This window comes from Armigeres subalbatus, chromosome 2 (assembly GCF_024139115.2).
Source record: "Armigeres subalbatus isolate Guangzhou_Male chromosome 2, GZ_Asu_2, whole genome shotgun sequence".
Lineage (NCBI taxonomy): Eukaryota > Metazoa > Arthropoda > Insecta > Diptera > Culicidae > Armigeres > Armigeres subalbatus.
Window position 1 is genome coordinate 217394414 of NC_085140.1, and position 13740 is coordinate 217408153.

Below are 13740 nucleotides of genomic sequence, written 5' to 3' on the forward strand. Positions count from 1 at the left end.
CTTCAGATCTCACCCGATTTTGTCACGCACTGGAACAAGCACCGGAAGATTTCGCGCCTTTCGTGCGTGTGTTGCGAGTACGTGTGCCCAACTTCCTCACACTCTTCACCCCTCAGTTTCGAGCGCGCTTGAATGTTCACGCCTTAATAAATATGTATCTCCTTTGCGCGTGAAAACAATCTTCCAGCCGAGGAAAACGACACTATGCTCTCGTCTCGTGCGTTCGGCCAGCCACTCTGCTTCGTGGCGGAGGAACCACTGCCAGAAGAACCCGCCGCCAGCAAGAAAGGAGCACGGCGCAAAAAATGAACGCCCAGGAAGATGACGACAAGGCGAAAAAGCACATCCGAGATTATCCTGTTTTTCATTAGTTCACTATGGTTTACTTCCGTTCGATGTAATTTTGTTAATATCTTTGTTTTCAGTTCCATTCTGCAGAGCGTTTTCATATTCTTATAGCCACGATAACGATTCAGGATTTCTAGGTTGTTGTACAGTTGAATTATTAATTGACAGCGTGATGAGAGCACACAAACAGCACGGTTCGGTTTTTACCACACTGATTCTTGCAACAAAAGCCAGTGTAATTTGTAGAGAAGACAGATTAGCTGAGATAGATAAAGTTTAGAACAAAAAATAAGCTGCCATATAACGAGAAACAAGACGAACGGTAGGTGATAGTAGTGGAAATTCGTTATTTAGTTAATTCGACGTAATGCCAGGTATGTTCCAACCCATACATTTTGTAGAAGTGATCAAATGCTGTTAAAATATTGGCCACTGAAGTTTCACAGGCGCATAAACCTCCCTAGCAAAATTTATTGAATAACTTTTTTTTGTCATATAATGCCTTCTTCCTTATTTCCCTTCTTACAAAATTTGACTGTTTTTTTTTTTAAATTGAATTTCCAAAATTTTCAAATATTTTTTACGATTCATTTAATAAATTTTAAAAGAGTTTTTGAAATTCTTAAACTTTTGATAACTTTGATTGGAAAATCAAAAATTTAGATAATTTTAACAATTTTAAAAATAAAAAAAAAGATTTGAAAATTCGGAAACTTAAAAAAAATGGGCACACCATAATTTATCAAGACATTTCAAAAAATATATATATTTTTAAACTTTTGAAATTTCTGAGACTTTGAAAAACATTAAAAATTATCTGAGTATTTTTTATATTTATTTTAACATTTTGAACATTTAAAAAAAAAACAATTTTAAAGGTATACAAAAATACTGATGAATTTACAATTTCAATAGTTTTGAAAACACCTTTAAATTTTTAAAAATCAAGGCTTTAAAAATTTTAAGTACCTACTACAAAATTTTTACTTCATAAAAATTAAAAAAAAAGTTGAATACATTTCAAAATTTCAAAAACTGCAAATTAAAAATAAAAGTAAGGTTATGATTTTTTTAACTAGTGAATAATTGAAAATTTATTATTAACTTTTAAAAATTTGAAGAGCTTGAAGTACAGTAGAATGAAAAAAAAATCGTAAATTTCATGATTTTTTAAGATTTATTAATTTATTTAGCAGATATTTTAAGTTTCCTACTCAACCATTTGATAACATCGCAGAATATTCTTGAAAAAAAAATTTTGATATACATATAGAGAAAAAAAATTATTTCAATATTTTAGAAAACTTTGATGTTTTAAAATTGATTTATGGTTCATAACATGATATTTGTTAAAATGGAGATTTCAAACAAAACTGAAAAGTATGGAAATTTTTGAATATTAAAAACATTTTTGTAAATTTTAAAGATTCGAAAATAGTAGTTTGTGCAACAAGTTGCAAAAAGATGATTTTTTCAGTACGAGTTGTACGTTTATCAACAGGGCTTGCCGAGTGCTGAAAAAACGAGTTTTAACGAGTTGCACGCTATTTTGCAATGACGATAAATGGACTTAATTTGATAAATCTATAAAATTGTCAGTCTAATTTACTCCAAGTCGTTCTTGCCAATAAATTGTATGTTGCAGAGAACAATCAGATTCCATGTTCCGTGCCACATTGCAAAGTTCGATAAGCCTTGAAGCGATAGATGTTCTTGCCTTTGGAAATTTTTGATGTCATGTCCATCAAACTATTTCATTTATTACGCGACGCAGAGAATACACTATTTGAACACTTACCCAAGCTAACTCAGCTCTGATATTGGTTTTTCATTATAGCACCCAAATGAGAGTTATAATGAATATTATGCAACCCATTTGAGTTGCACAATGTTCATTAAAGCACCCATTTCGTTGGTATGGAAAAGTAGGCCGATTTATCACTCAAAAACGAACTGTAAACCAGATATTAAGATCATGAATTGCAAAAAATTGAATTTTTCAAAAACTTCTTTGAAATTTTAAAATTAGCAGTTGGACATTTTTTTAAAGACAATCGATTTTTTTTTTGAAAATTTTGATTGTTTATAAATACTTTTTTTAATAACATATTTTCATTTTTTGAAATCTTGAACTTTTTAAACTTTAAGAACAAAAAAAATAAAAATTTAAAAATTTAAAAAGTATTTGAAATTTTAAAATTCTTAATATTTTAAAGCAAAAAAATGAAAAAGGAAACAAATTTTAAAAATGGCTCAAGAAACTTTAATTTTAAATTTTATTAAGGCCGATACAAAATTCAAAATCTATTTTTCCCCTCAGTTTGTTTTGCCAAAAATAATATTTTGGGCAACAAAATAAAATTTGGATAATTTTGAGGATTTTAAAAACTTATTTAACAAATCGAGGATTTTTTGATTTTTTCATTTCAATTTATTTTTATTATCCCCCTCTTGATTTTCGGTGACCAGTAGGACAAAAAGTGAATTAAATATTTGTAACGGCCTAATTTCGGAATTTTAGAAAAATTAAAATAAGTCAAAATTTGAAGAGTTTTGTTTTGTCTTCGTTGAAGATGTGGCTGGCTCGATTCTACATATGAAAATTTGAAAAAAAAAACATTTTTGAATAAATTTTTGAAAAATGTAGATACCATTATGTTTTTCAAACTACAAAGTTTTAAATTCTTAAAAATGTTGAATTTTAAAACCTTTATTTGTTATTTTTTTATTTTTTTATATTTTTGTAGATATGCGGTATGTATTTATATTCTAAAATTTTAATTTTTAAGGAGTAAAATAAAATAATATTCTCTCCAAATTTTTTATAATTCATTTGAGTTTTGAACGTTTGACGTTTTAAATATTTAAATAACCAAAAAATAATTTTTTAGTAAAACAACAGAAATTTTCAAGATTTTATTCGTTAAAACAATTTAATCTCAAAATATAAAAAAAAAAATGAGTTTAAACTTTTATGAAATTTTGAAAACTTTGAAAGTAAGAAAAGTGTAAAATATTTTAGAATATCTGAATACTTAAAAATTTTAATATTTAAAAAATATATTTTTACTACGATTCTTAAAAAAAAATTAAATTTTCAACTTCAAATATTTTTTAAACCTGAAAAAACTTAAACTTAAAAATTTTAAAATAGAAAAAAAATAAAACCTAATTTTGAGAATCTTATAAATTATAAGATTTTGAAACTTTTGATTTTTAAATTTGAAAACATTGAAATTTTGAATATAATTTTCATTTTTATTTAATATATAATTACCTTAATTAAAAAAATTTCATGTTTCAAAAAATGTGTCAAATTCAATGTTTTTTTGTTAAATTCTCACATTAAAAAATATAAAACTTATTTTATTATTAACTTAATTCGGAATTTTCAAAATTTACATTTAAAAACCTTTTTAAAATTTTAAAATTTTAGGCGTTCAGTTGATTAATTAAGGAATTATTTATATTTATTTTGTCTTTTAGATGTATTCATGTTTTGGATATTTTTAAATATCCTAAAATATAATATATTGAAAGATAATTAACAAATTTTGAAAAAATCAATATTTTAAAACTAAATAAAAAAAATTCAACTTTTCGATAATTTTTAAAATTTAGACATCTTTGAAAATTTTTAAATTTTCACATATTTTAAGAATTTTAACTTTTCAAACATTTTTCTAATATATTCAGAAGTTATCCGAAACTACAATATATAAATTTATTATTTTTTTACAATTTATGAAAAAAAATTCATAGAGTTTGAAACTTTTGAACTTTTGCTAACTTTGATTGAAAAATTAGAATTTTTAACAATTTTAAAACAATGAAGTGTTTTGAAAACTTGACAATTTGAAAACAATTATACATTATTTAATATTTTTTTATTTTGAAATTTGAAGTATCAGAATGAAAAAAAATCGTGAACTTTTAATTCAGATTTTCCTAGTTTCCTACTAACCATTTGATTATTTAGTTCAAACAACATCGTGAATATTCTTAAAATTTCAAAACAAAATAAATTTGGAAAAAATAAATTAGAAAAAAATTCATACATTGAGAAAAAAATTTAATATTTTAGAAAATTCAAATTTTAAGAAAAGTTAGGATATAACTCGAATAAAAAAAATGAATTTCAACACTTGTCCTAAGACGAATTTGTACAATCCATTAATTCCACCATAATTGTATCTTGACAGATCGTATTTCACCTCAACAGTAAGTCATCTTCAGTGTCTCGTAGCGCTCGACTTGAGTACGAGTACGAGACATGAAGACGATCTTACTTTGAATCAATACGTATCGTCAGTAATAAATAAATTAAATTCCATAAGATAAACTCCACTAAAAGCTCATAATTTTTCTTAACAAAATGGAATTTCAAATAAAACTGAAAAGTATGGATATTTTAAAACATTTGAAACATTTTTGTATGTTTTAAAAATTTTAATTTTCAAAAAAACCCAGATCAATCCACCTAGCGTTGGTGGTGCCTTTCTCGCGCATTAAAATAATAAGAAAAACACATAAGAGCGGTCGAAATAGCACTTTGGGGGATATATTTCACTTTTCCATCAATTCATATGCATTTGCGGTCCTGCATTGCTGCAATCTTTGAAAACAATTTTTTTTCGTTTTGAATTTTTTTTAAGGGGGACCCTTGGCAGAAAAACAATGTTTTTCAATAACTTTGGAACGCAATGAGCGATAGAGCCAATTTTCAATAGGAAACAACTCGACCGCAATCCGTCGACTGCAACTGTTGCGAGACAAATCAATTATGCTAAGTACCAAAAGTGTATCTCACATTTTGTACACACACACACACACACATACATACACATACAGACATCACCTCAATTCGTCAAACTGAGTCGATTGGTATATAAGACTATGGTCTCGAGCCTTCTATCAAAAGTTCGGTTTTGGGTGATCCTATAGCCTTTACGTATACTTTGTATACGAGAAAGGCAAAAATAAAATTTTAATGTTGTTAATTCGATTTTTTTAAAGACATTTAATTTTTATTTAAAGTATTTTATTTTTCTTTACAATATTTTTTAATAATTTCCATTTCTTGAGACCTTTTTTTAACTTTGGAATAAAGCAGATCAATCCACCTACGTTGAGTGCTTTCCAGCCATTAAAAAATAAGAAAAACATAAGAGGTCGAAATAGCACTTTAGGGGGATAGATTTTGCATTTTCCATCAATTCATATGCATTTGCAGTCATCTTTGAAAAAAAAATTTTTTTTCGCTTTTGAAGAAAGATTCCCAAGGGGGGGACCCTTGGCAGAAAAACAATGTTTTTTCAATAACTTTGAAACACAATGACCGATATAGGTCAATGTTCAATAGGAAACAACTAGACCCAATCCGCGTCGACTGCAACTTTTTGCGACAAATCGAATAATGTAAGTACCAAAAAGTGGTCTACATTTTGTACACACACAACACAATACATACATCACCTCAATTCGTCACTGAGTCGATTGATATATAACTATGGGTCTCCGAGCCTTCTATCAAAAGTTCGGTTTTGGAGTGATCCTATAGCCTTTACGTATACTTTGTATACGAGAAAGGCAAAAAATAATATGAAATTAATATTTTTTAAAGATTTTATTGTTTTTAAGTTTTAAGTATTCTTAAAGCTTTCCAATTTTGGAATTTTCAAAGCAAAGAAATAAAAAAAGAATTCAAGTTTTAAAAATGATTCAAGAAAACATTTTTTTTAATATCTATAAAAAATTGAACTTTCAAAATTTAAATTAAATTGGCCAAAATTTTAAGAATTTTGTTTTTTTGTCTTTGTTACAGATAACGTAGCTGGCTTGATTCTACATATAAAAATTTAAAAAAAACCATAGATTTTTATTGAATACAAAATTTGAAAAAAAATTGATAAAAATAATTTTTTATGTACATTTATAAGAATTGTAGATATCAATTATATTTTAATTTTAAAATTTTTAGAAATGTTGAATTTTTTAATCCTTTGGATTTTTAAAATTTTTCATTTTTTTATATATATTTTTTTATATATATTTTATTTGAAGAAGTTATAAAATTTGCAAAATATTTCAAAATTAAAAATTTTAATGAATAATTAGGGTTTCTTACCCCATTCCAGGCCTAACATGCATACGACTGCATTATTTAATTGATATTTATGACAGGAAGCTAATTTTTCTGAATCTTGGGTGCCTGCAATAGGGTTCAATTCTGCTTAAAAAATAGCTATTCTTGCTGAACATCGTTAAAAAAAGCTTCTAATTGATTTAAATTAACGAGGTGCAGTACTCATTTCAGTCATAGCGATTGCATTTCCGTCACACTTCAAACCACTTCCCGGTTAAGCAAAATTTACTCAATCTCTCAACATTTTACTCTCCTTCTCTCTCAGGACGTAGAAATTGCGCCGTAAACAAAAATGCACGTTCTACGACAACATGATGCCAGATGGTATTATTTATAATAACTTTTGTTTGGTTGAAAAGATTCATTCACTTATCCAAATTTCTTCCAAATACTTAAAAACTATATTTTTTCACTTCTTGAAATCAAGAGCATTATAAATAACATAATAGCGTCAACGTATTAGACAGTTTTCCTATTAACGATTAAGGATTTTTTTTCAAACTAAAGAGGCTCCTGGCCTTTTGACGTTCTGAAGCCGAGATAAATTTTGCGATTTGAGGATGCATTTCAATTTATTCTAATATTTTATATAAGTTCTGGTAAATGAACAAATGGAAAGATTGAAGTGCGTTAGTTTGGCAACCTTCAAGCAATGATTGTTCGAGAACTTGACGATTTTCAGGTAGGTGTTTATATGATACTGTTTTGTAAAAGTGGAAGACTCACTCCGCTCAGTAGTTTTGCAAAGAAGGCAAATACTATGAATCTACATTTTATTTTTATAAATGGATCAATTAGGAGTGAAATAAATGGTTGAAAGTTAATGAGTATTGTGCGAAATAAATGGGAGACTTTTTTTCAAATTATCAATCATAAACCTTCCAAACAGCCGGGAATCGGGTTCATAGGCCCAAGTGGTGCCTATTATAAATTATATTCTTCCAACGATTTTCTGATTCTTGAATTTTGGCACTCGAGAATGCACGCTGTTGTGTTTTGTACAACAATAACGTTAAACCATTGCTTGCAGTACACAACCTGAGGAAGCCAACATGAGCGTTCCAGGACAGTACGTGCTAACCGATTGAAAGTATTTTTTAATTTAGAAAATTAAACAGCTAACAACTAAAAATATTTTTTTGTTAAACTTTAGGATCTTAAAAAAAATGTTTCTGGCATTTTCAAGATTTGTGGATATTTAACATTTTGAATATTAAAATAATTTAAAAAACGTCAATTTTCGCAACGTATTATGCTTAACTTCGCACCCCAACTGGAGATGTTTTTGATAAGCAATCAGTGATGCAGCATGAAAGGTATTTTGTTATATGACATGATATCACTGACATTATCATGGATGATATTTATACTATTCGTCGCTTCGTTTTAAACATTTCATCTTCTTAAAAAATCACGTTTATTAACAAAACGTGTATAAACCAGAACTATGCGAGTCCCGGGCTTATCCCTATCTTTAACTTTTAACTTTGTTATCGTTAAATATCCCACAATTAAAAATAACTAATTGCCTATCGTCTTATTGGATTGGATGTAAAGCCTAACGCCTTTTCTCCGCATAATTCCTCAAATACTTACTTACCTCAAGTAAACACAATAAAAATCAGACATTCTTAAACGAAAATGGAACATACCTGGCATAACCAACTACAGTGCTCGTTTATGCACGATGCTGTAGGCAAGCGAGATAGAGTTAACGTGAGCGTCCGACTAATAAAACCCTTCAGACTGTGATAACTAATTTACGAGGCTTATCGGATCTGCGAAAGGTTAAACATCACTTGGACAAAGTGATACGCGTTAGGGAAAAGTTGTCTACCAAAGAGAAGAAAAAAAAAAGAAACCATCCGAAAATAAAGTTTTCTGACGATATCAATACCGATGCGCTCTGTAATGTTATGATCCGAAAAGCGAACGAGGCGAAAAGATCAGAATACAGTAAAATGAACTATAAATGATCAATCATCATTTTCATTAAAACAGGACAACTCAAATTTGAGTGTACTACTTCAATTGATGATTCATAACTGAGTCTGTTTGTAAATGCATGATAGATGACTTATTCGCATTGTCTATTTGATGGAACGCTTCTGCAAATCATCATTTATTGAGTAGTATATTACTCAATTTTGATTCCATAATGACTCATCAATGATAGTATCTCCAACTTCCGTTTCGCGAACTTTCATTTTGTCTTTGGGTTTCTGATTTTCCGCCGTTTGGTTTCTTTGCATGGCTTAGTATCGTTTGGTAAATATCATAAATTTCCCTCAGGGTGACGTGGTAATCGAAACATCTCAATCAGCGGAGAGCGGCGAACAGAAAGGATAAACTTTGATTGCATTGCGAATCGATTCAACAAACATCTTATTTAATTTGGCGTGAAATTCTCCCAGGGTCCTCAGGAGAAATCATTCTTTATTTGGATCCTTTCCGCCCACGTTGGACACTTAACGACACTCTTTGAAGTCACGTTCGCTACATCCGGCGTTCGGTCTGGATAGGCACTGGCCGTAATTGCGATTTCATGATGGGATTATAGAAAGTGCTGATTCCCATTGTAGGAAATATTGAATTTTCTAAAAGGCCAATCAGGCGCATTTCTCTATCGTTCCGGATGGTACTTGCAATATTCATCGTTTCCGTTTTCTCGTGCCGTGAGGTATCTTGTTTCATGCCATTAATTATGAAGAGTACTGTGGTAGTAAAACGAAGCGACTGAATGAATAATCAAAACTGGTATAAACATATATAGTCGAACGGATTTGTACAACAAGATCAAAATATTGAAGGTCATAGGGCAAATCATTTTGATAGCTACACAAAGCGTCAGGGTCACCATCTGTAGTTGCTTGAGTCTATTTCACGAGTCTAATAGACTATTCCCATCTCTATTTTGTCCATTTCTATTCCTTGTGATAGGTCCAAAATCAAAAATGGCCGAAGTCCAAATTGAATATTCAACTAGTAAACACACATCCCCACTGGCTTAGTCCATTGTTGTTCTTCATATATAGATTCCGTTCAACTAAGGGTTCGACGAGTGAATTCAAACATTTTAGATCAGATTAGATTGATTGGTCCCATCTAACAATTCAAAGACACCTTTCACTAAATAAAAGTTCTTTGAAACGATTTTGAAATACACATTTATTATCACATAAATCTCGCGGTCGACAACATCACTACTCAACGATGACGCTTTGGCATATAAACGGAATCTGCTAGAGGGTTTAATATATTTTTGGGGCTCAGAAGCTCAGGAAGCTGTTAATCACAACAAAGGGCGCCTACCGTTTTGTCTAAAATTCTGAACATGACTCATATTCCGAACCGCCAGTGTGCGCTCTAAAACTAATGTTGACGTAGGACTTACGTCTCTCTTTACTATACCGGGTGTCATTTCAAAATATTCAAATCGACCGCGTTACGCTGTGTTGAAAGATTTTAAACTTTAATAGCGTTCGTCTCAGTGGCCGAATTTCTGCGGTAAGCCCCTCAATCGACAGATTTTAAGTATGCCTTTCATGTCCATGCTTGATAAGCCCCGAAAAACTTCTTTCAATAGGCATGAAACTGTTTTCAATGAAAACATTGAGATCAAGGAACCTATAAAAATGTGTACCGCATAATTCTTGCATTCCATTACACGTTCTTATTGGTGCAGACACCAGCGAATGAGCAGCCCTGGGTCTGCCGAAGGCTCATAAATGGCGCAACGCGCGATTTTTCCTTTCATTCTGACCGGGACAAGCAACAACCGCATCATCGATTGAACAGACTCACACCTTTAGCAGGGAATGAAGTCACCGAAGCCACCATCATCAGCCGAAACCTAGCCAGTACAGCAGCAGTCCACCTACAGACCCGACAAAGCGCATGAGCAGCAGATACCGCAGCAGCAGCAGAGTCAGCCGAGACCGGCCGGCATCGGTGATGAGCCGAGACAGGGTGAAGAAAAGCCACATGATGCAGCATGTATGTCAAAAAACAACAGGTTCTTCAGAGAGCCAATGATAGAGATCAATATCAAAGCCTTCAATTCCCTTCGGAATAGAAATTGCAGGGTTATTAGGGAGATCCTGAAATATTTCCCGCGCCAAATCGCGACTAAAATCAAATCCACGCCATTTCCGTGCGACATGAAAATCCATTCTGCGCCAAATCCGCGACCCAAAACTAAATTCTAAGCAAATACGTTAAATATCAATTCATTGATCAATGCAATATTGTCATTGATAAAAAAATATGTAGAAAAACATTGTTTGATACTGCCGCACACAAAGCGAACGTGACTGAATGATCGTCCCATGTTATGAATTCTAAATCTTATCACCCAAATCCATGTCCGGGTGTTTCCTGCTTCTACTACTAACAATGTTGTCTCAGAAAAAACCTACTTCCCACCTGAACTGCAATTCTAGGTTGCTTGCCCGGCTTATTGGCCTGTATCAAGCGAAAGTCCCGTTAAATGTAGACGCCGCAGCGAGCAACAAGCGTAAAAAGAAGAAGCTCTTCTCGAACGCGTTAATGCGATAGCTTTGGCTGACAAAGAAGCGGGATACAAGACACTGCGATTGGCCCTGAATTGGAAGCAGAAGATTCAAAATTAAGTAGTATAAATGAAAAGTGCATTCGCTCGGGAGCATTCAGTCTTTTACCATCACTAGAAATTCGCGGTTTTTGAAAAAGATCGTTTCTTACTTTTTACACTAAGCCAAAAGCAAACGCTTCTTCAAGGCTCTAAGAGTTAAAATAATGTTCTCCTTCAGTCGCTATCCTTTCGGATTAGAAGGCCTTTCAGTGGAAGGGCTGGGATAGTCACATCCTCTGCTGAGCCAACTTGTGGTTTATTTCAGCAGTCCTTTGTGGGAAGGTTGCCACTGTCGAGCTAATATTTCGTGCCGGACAGATACTTCCTGATTTTTTTGATGATTTTTGTTCGAGGTAGATTTGATTTCTGTGTCGGTTTGATGAAGATTTTGCCAAGAATGGATGCAACGCCGATTTTATCGAAAATAGTTGATGTGAGAAATTTGGACATATTATGTATCAAAAGGCGTGGTCAAGTCAGTCTACGTCCACTTAGCGTTATGTCACAGACATTACCCACTGTTCGTTTTTTATCGGTTTTCCGTACTGAGGATCAAGATTACAAACGAATTGACGATCCTCTGCAAGAAATTACACGGTTAAAGTCAATATAAAACAAAGTTGGCATTTGTACGACCGCGCATCACTCAAAAATAGAGATCCCAATTCTGGCAAATTTTTATATATTTTCCCAATTTTCCTCTTCTATTCACAATGAGTTTGGAAAAAATATATCTCAAATTCCAATCACTTCGATTTGAGAATTTTAAATCTTGATCATCTGTACAATATAACACAAAATTGGCATTATCATTCGATAATGGAACGATCGATTGGTACTAAGTTATGGCAAAACTGTGAAAAAAAAATGGAAAATCATTCCGAAGAACCAATTTGTTTTCCAAATAAATTGTGAACGCAAAAAAAATGTATCAGAGATTGAGCATTTTTTGGCGAAACGAAGTTCGCCGAGTCAGCTCGTGCTCGCATTGCAAAACATTCTATCCGTTGAGTGTTTTTCATATAATTCACAAGAGAAATCTTCCATCAGATAGCCATTCAGCAGCTATCCTAGAGCCAATCTCAAAAACACTTTCTACGTTCATAGGATCCAATATGTTTCCCAAGAGATGGATTGCTCATGGCGTAGCAAATTTCAGTAGGGGCATCTTTTTGGAGTCTTCTGATTCGTAGTTTTACAGTAGTTTATAAAAACACATGAATATTAGTGCTTGCATATTCCTTCAAAGTTCAAAACTTTGAAACCAAATCCACAACCAACAGTAAAGGCTGGATCATAATAGTGAGTTGCACGTCGCGCTGGGCGTTGAAGCCAGCGTTTCGTACTAAAACGCAACACCAATAAACATGACACATTCACGCTCAAATGCAACGTTCGCGTTGTGAGTTTATTTAACAAAGAAAGAGATTTAAAATACCTGATATTTGCTCATCAGATATTTTTAAACAAAAGTGAGAAAATTATTAACGAACTTAATATTCAGAAAGAATATAAAATCGGCTATAAAATTATTATAAACAATCCTGCAGTCTTTCATAAGATTTGAAAACTAGAACCATACATCTGAATTTTTAAACAAATCTCTGAAATTATATTTATTATAAAATAGGCAGAAAAAACAATATGCAAGCTTTTCGCAGGAATTCCTTCGACATTTGCGTCAGGAATTCCACCATAAATTTCGCCGGGAATTGATCCAAAGTTCCACCATTATTTACCCCAAGAAAATCTTCACGAACTCATTAATAAGTTCTGCAGGAATTCTTCGATAATTCTTTCGTCTGTTACTCATAAAAAATTCTGAAAAAATTGATCCGTGGAATTCCCAAGAATATTCGTTAAATTCATGAAATGTGATAAACATTCCTGAAATTTCATGAAAAATTTTCAGTTCTATAAATTCCATTAAATTTCCGTTTCGAAAGTTTCGAATAAGTTTCTTGTGAAAATTTCAAAAATTCTCCAGTAATTCTAAGAAAACTTATACAGAATTATACTGAAAATGAAATCAGCAATGATTTAGGGAAAATTCTAAATAATTCCAAAGAAATCCTGAAGCATTCTCTTCAAGGTTTCACTTGGAATCCTCAGGGTTTATCAACAATTCCTAGGAATTCTTCCAGAGTTCTACCGGCAGTTCCTCCAGGATTTCCTCCAATAATTATTCTATAGATAGAACGGCAGTTTTAATTGAAAATTAATTTCCTCCGGGGGTTCCTTTGACAATTCTCTCGGGAGTTTCTTCATAAATTTCTCCGGAGTTCCTTCAAATTCATCCGAGAGTTCCTCGAGTAATTCACCAACAATTCATCCGGGAGTTGCTGAGTGATGCTGAAAGAACCCAGATAGATTCCCGGAAGAACTACTGATGGAGTCCGGAGTATCAGAGGAACAGCCAGTGAATATTATTTCTAGAGAATTTCCGAATCTTTTTCCGTGAAATTCCTGCCAAACATCCTCAGGAAATTCCTGAAGTTCCTGGAGGAATTCCCCAGACTCTTGGAAAACTCTGGAAGAGCTCCCGGAGAAGCCTTCCGGAGGAATTCCAAGGAAATTCCATATAAATCCTGCAATTATTCCCAGATGGTGCTGAAGAAATTACCGGATAAATTCC

General features: G+C 32.0%; 1 protein-coding gene across 6 annotated transcripts in view; it reads left to right on the forward strand.

Annotated features, from left to right (window-relative positions):
• The window catches only part of LOC134211662 (uncharacterized), a 353136-nt gene that overhangs the window by 242377 nt on the left and 97019 nt on the right, over positions 1-13740 (forward strand). The window contains exon 14 of one of the 6 annotated variants that reach the window (XM_062688772.1): positions 188-1229. The exons of the other annotated variants lie outside the window; for them this stretch is intronic. Coding sequence (XP_062544756.1) covers positions 188-309 — 122 coding nt within the window. The 3' untranslated portion in view covers positions 310-1229. Of the gene's footprint in view, positions 1-187; positions 1230-13740 lie in introns of those variants that run through there. 6 annotated transcript variants of the gene reach the window in all.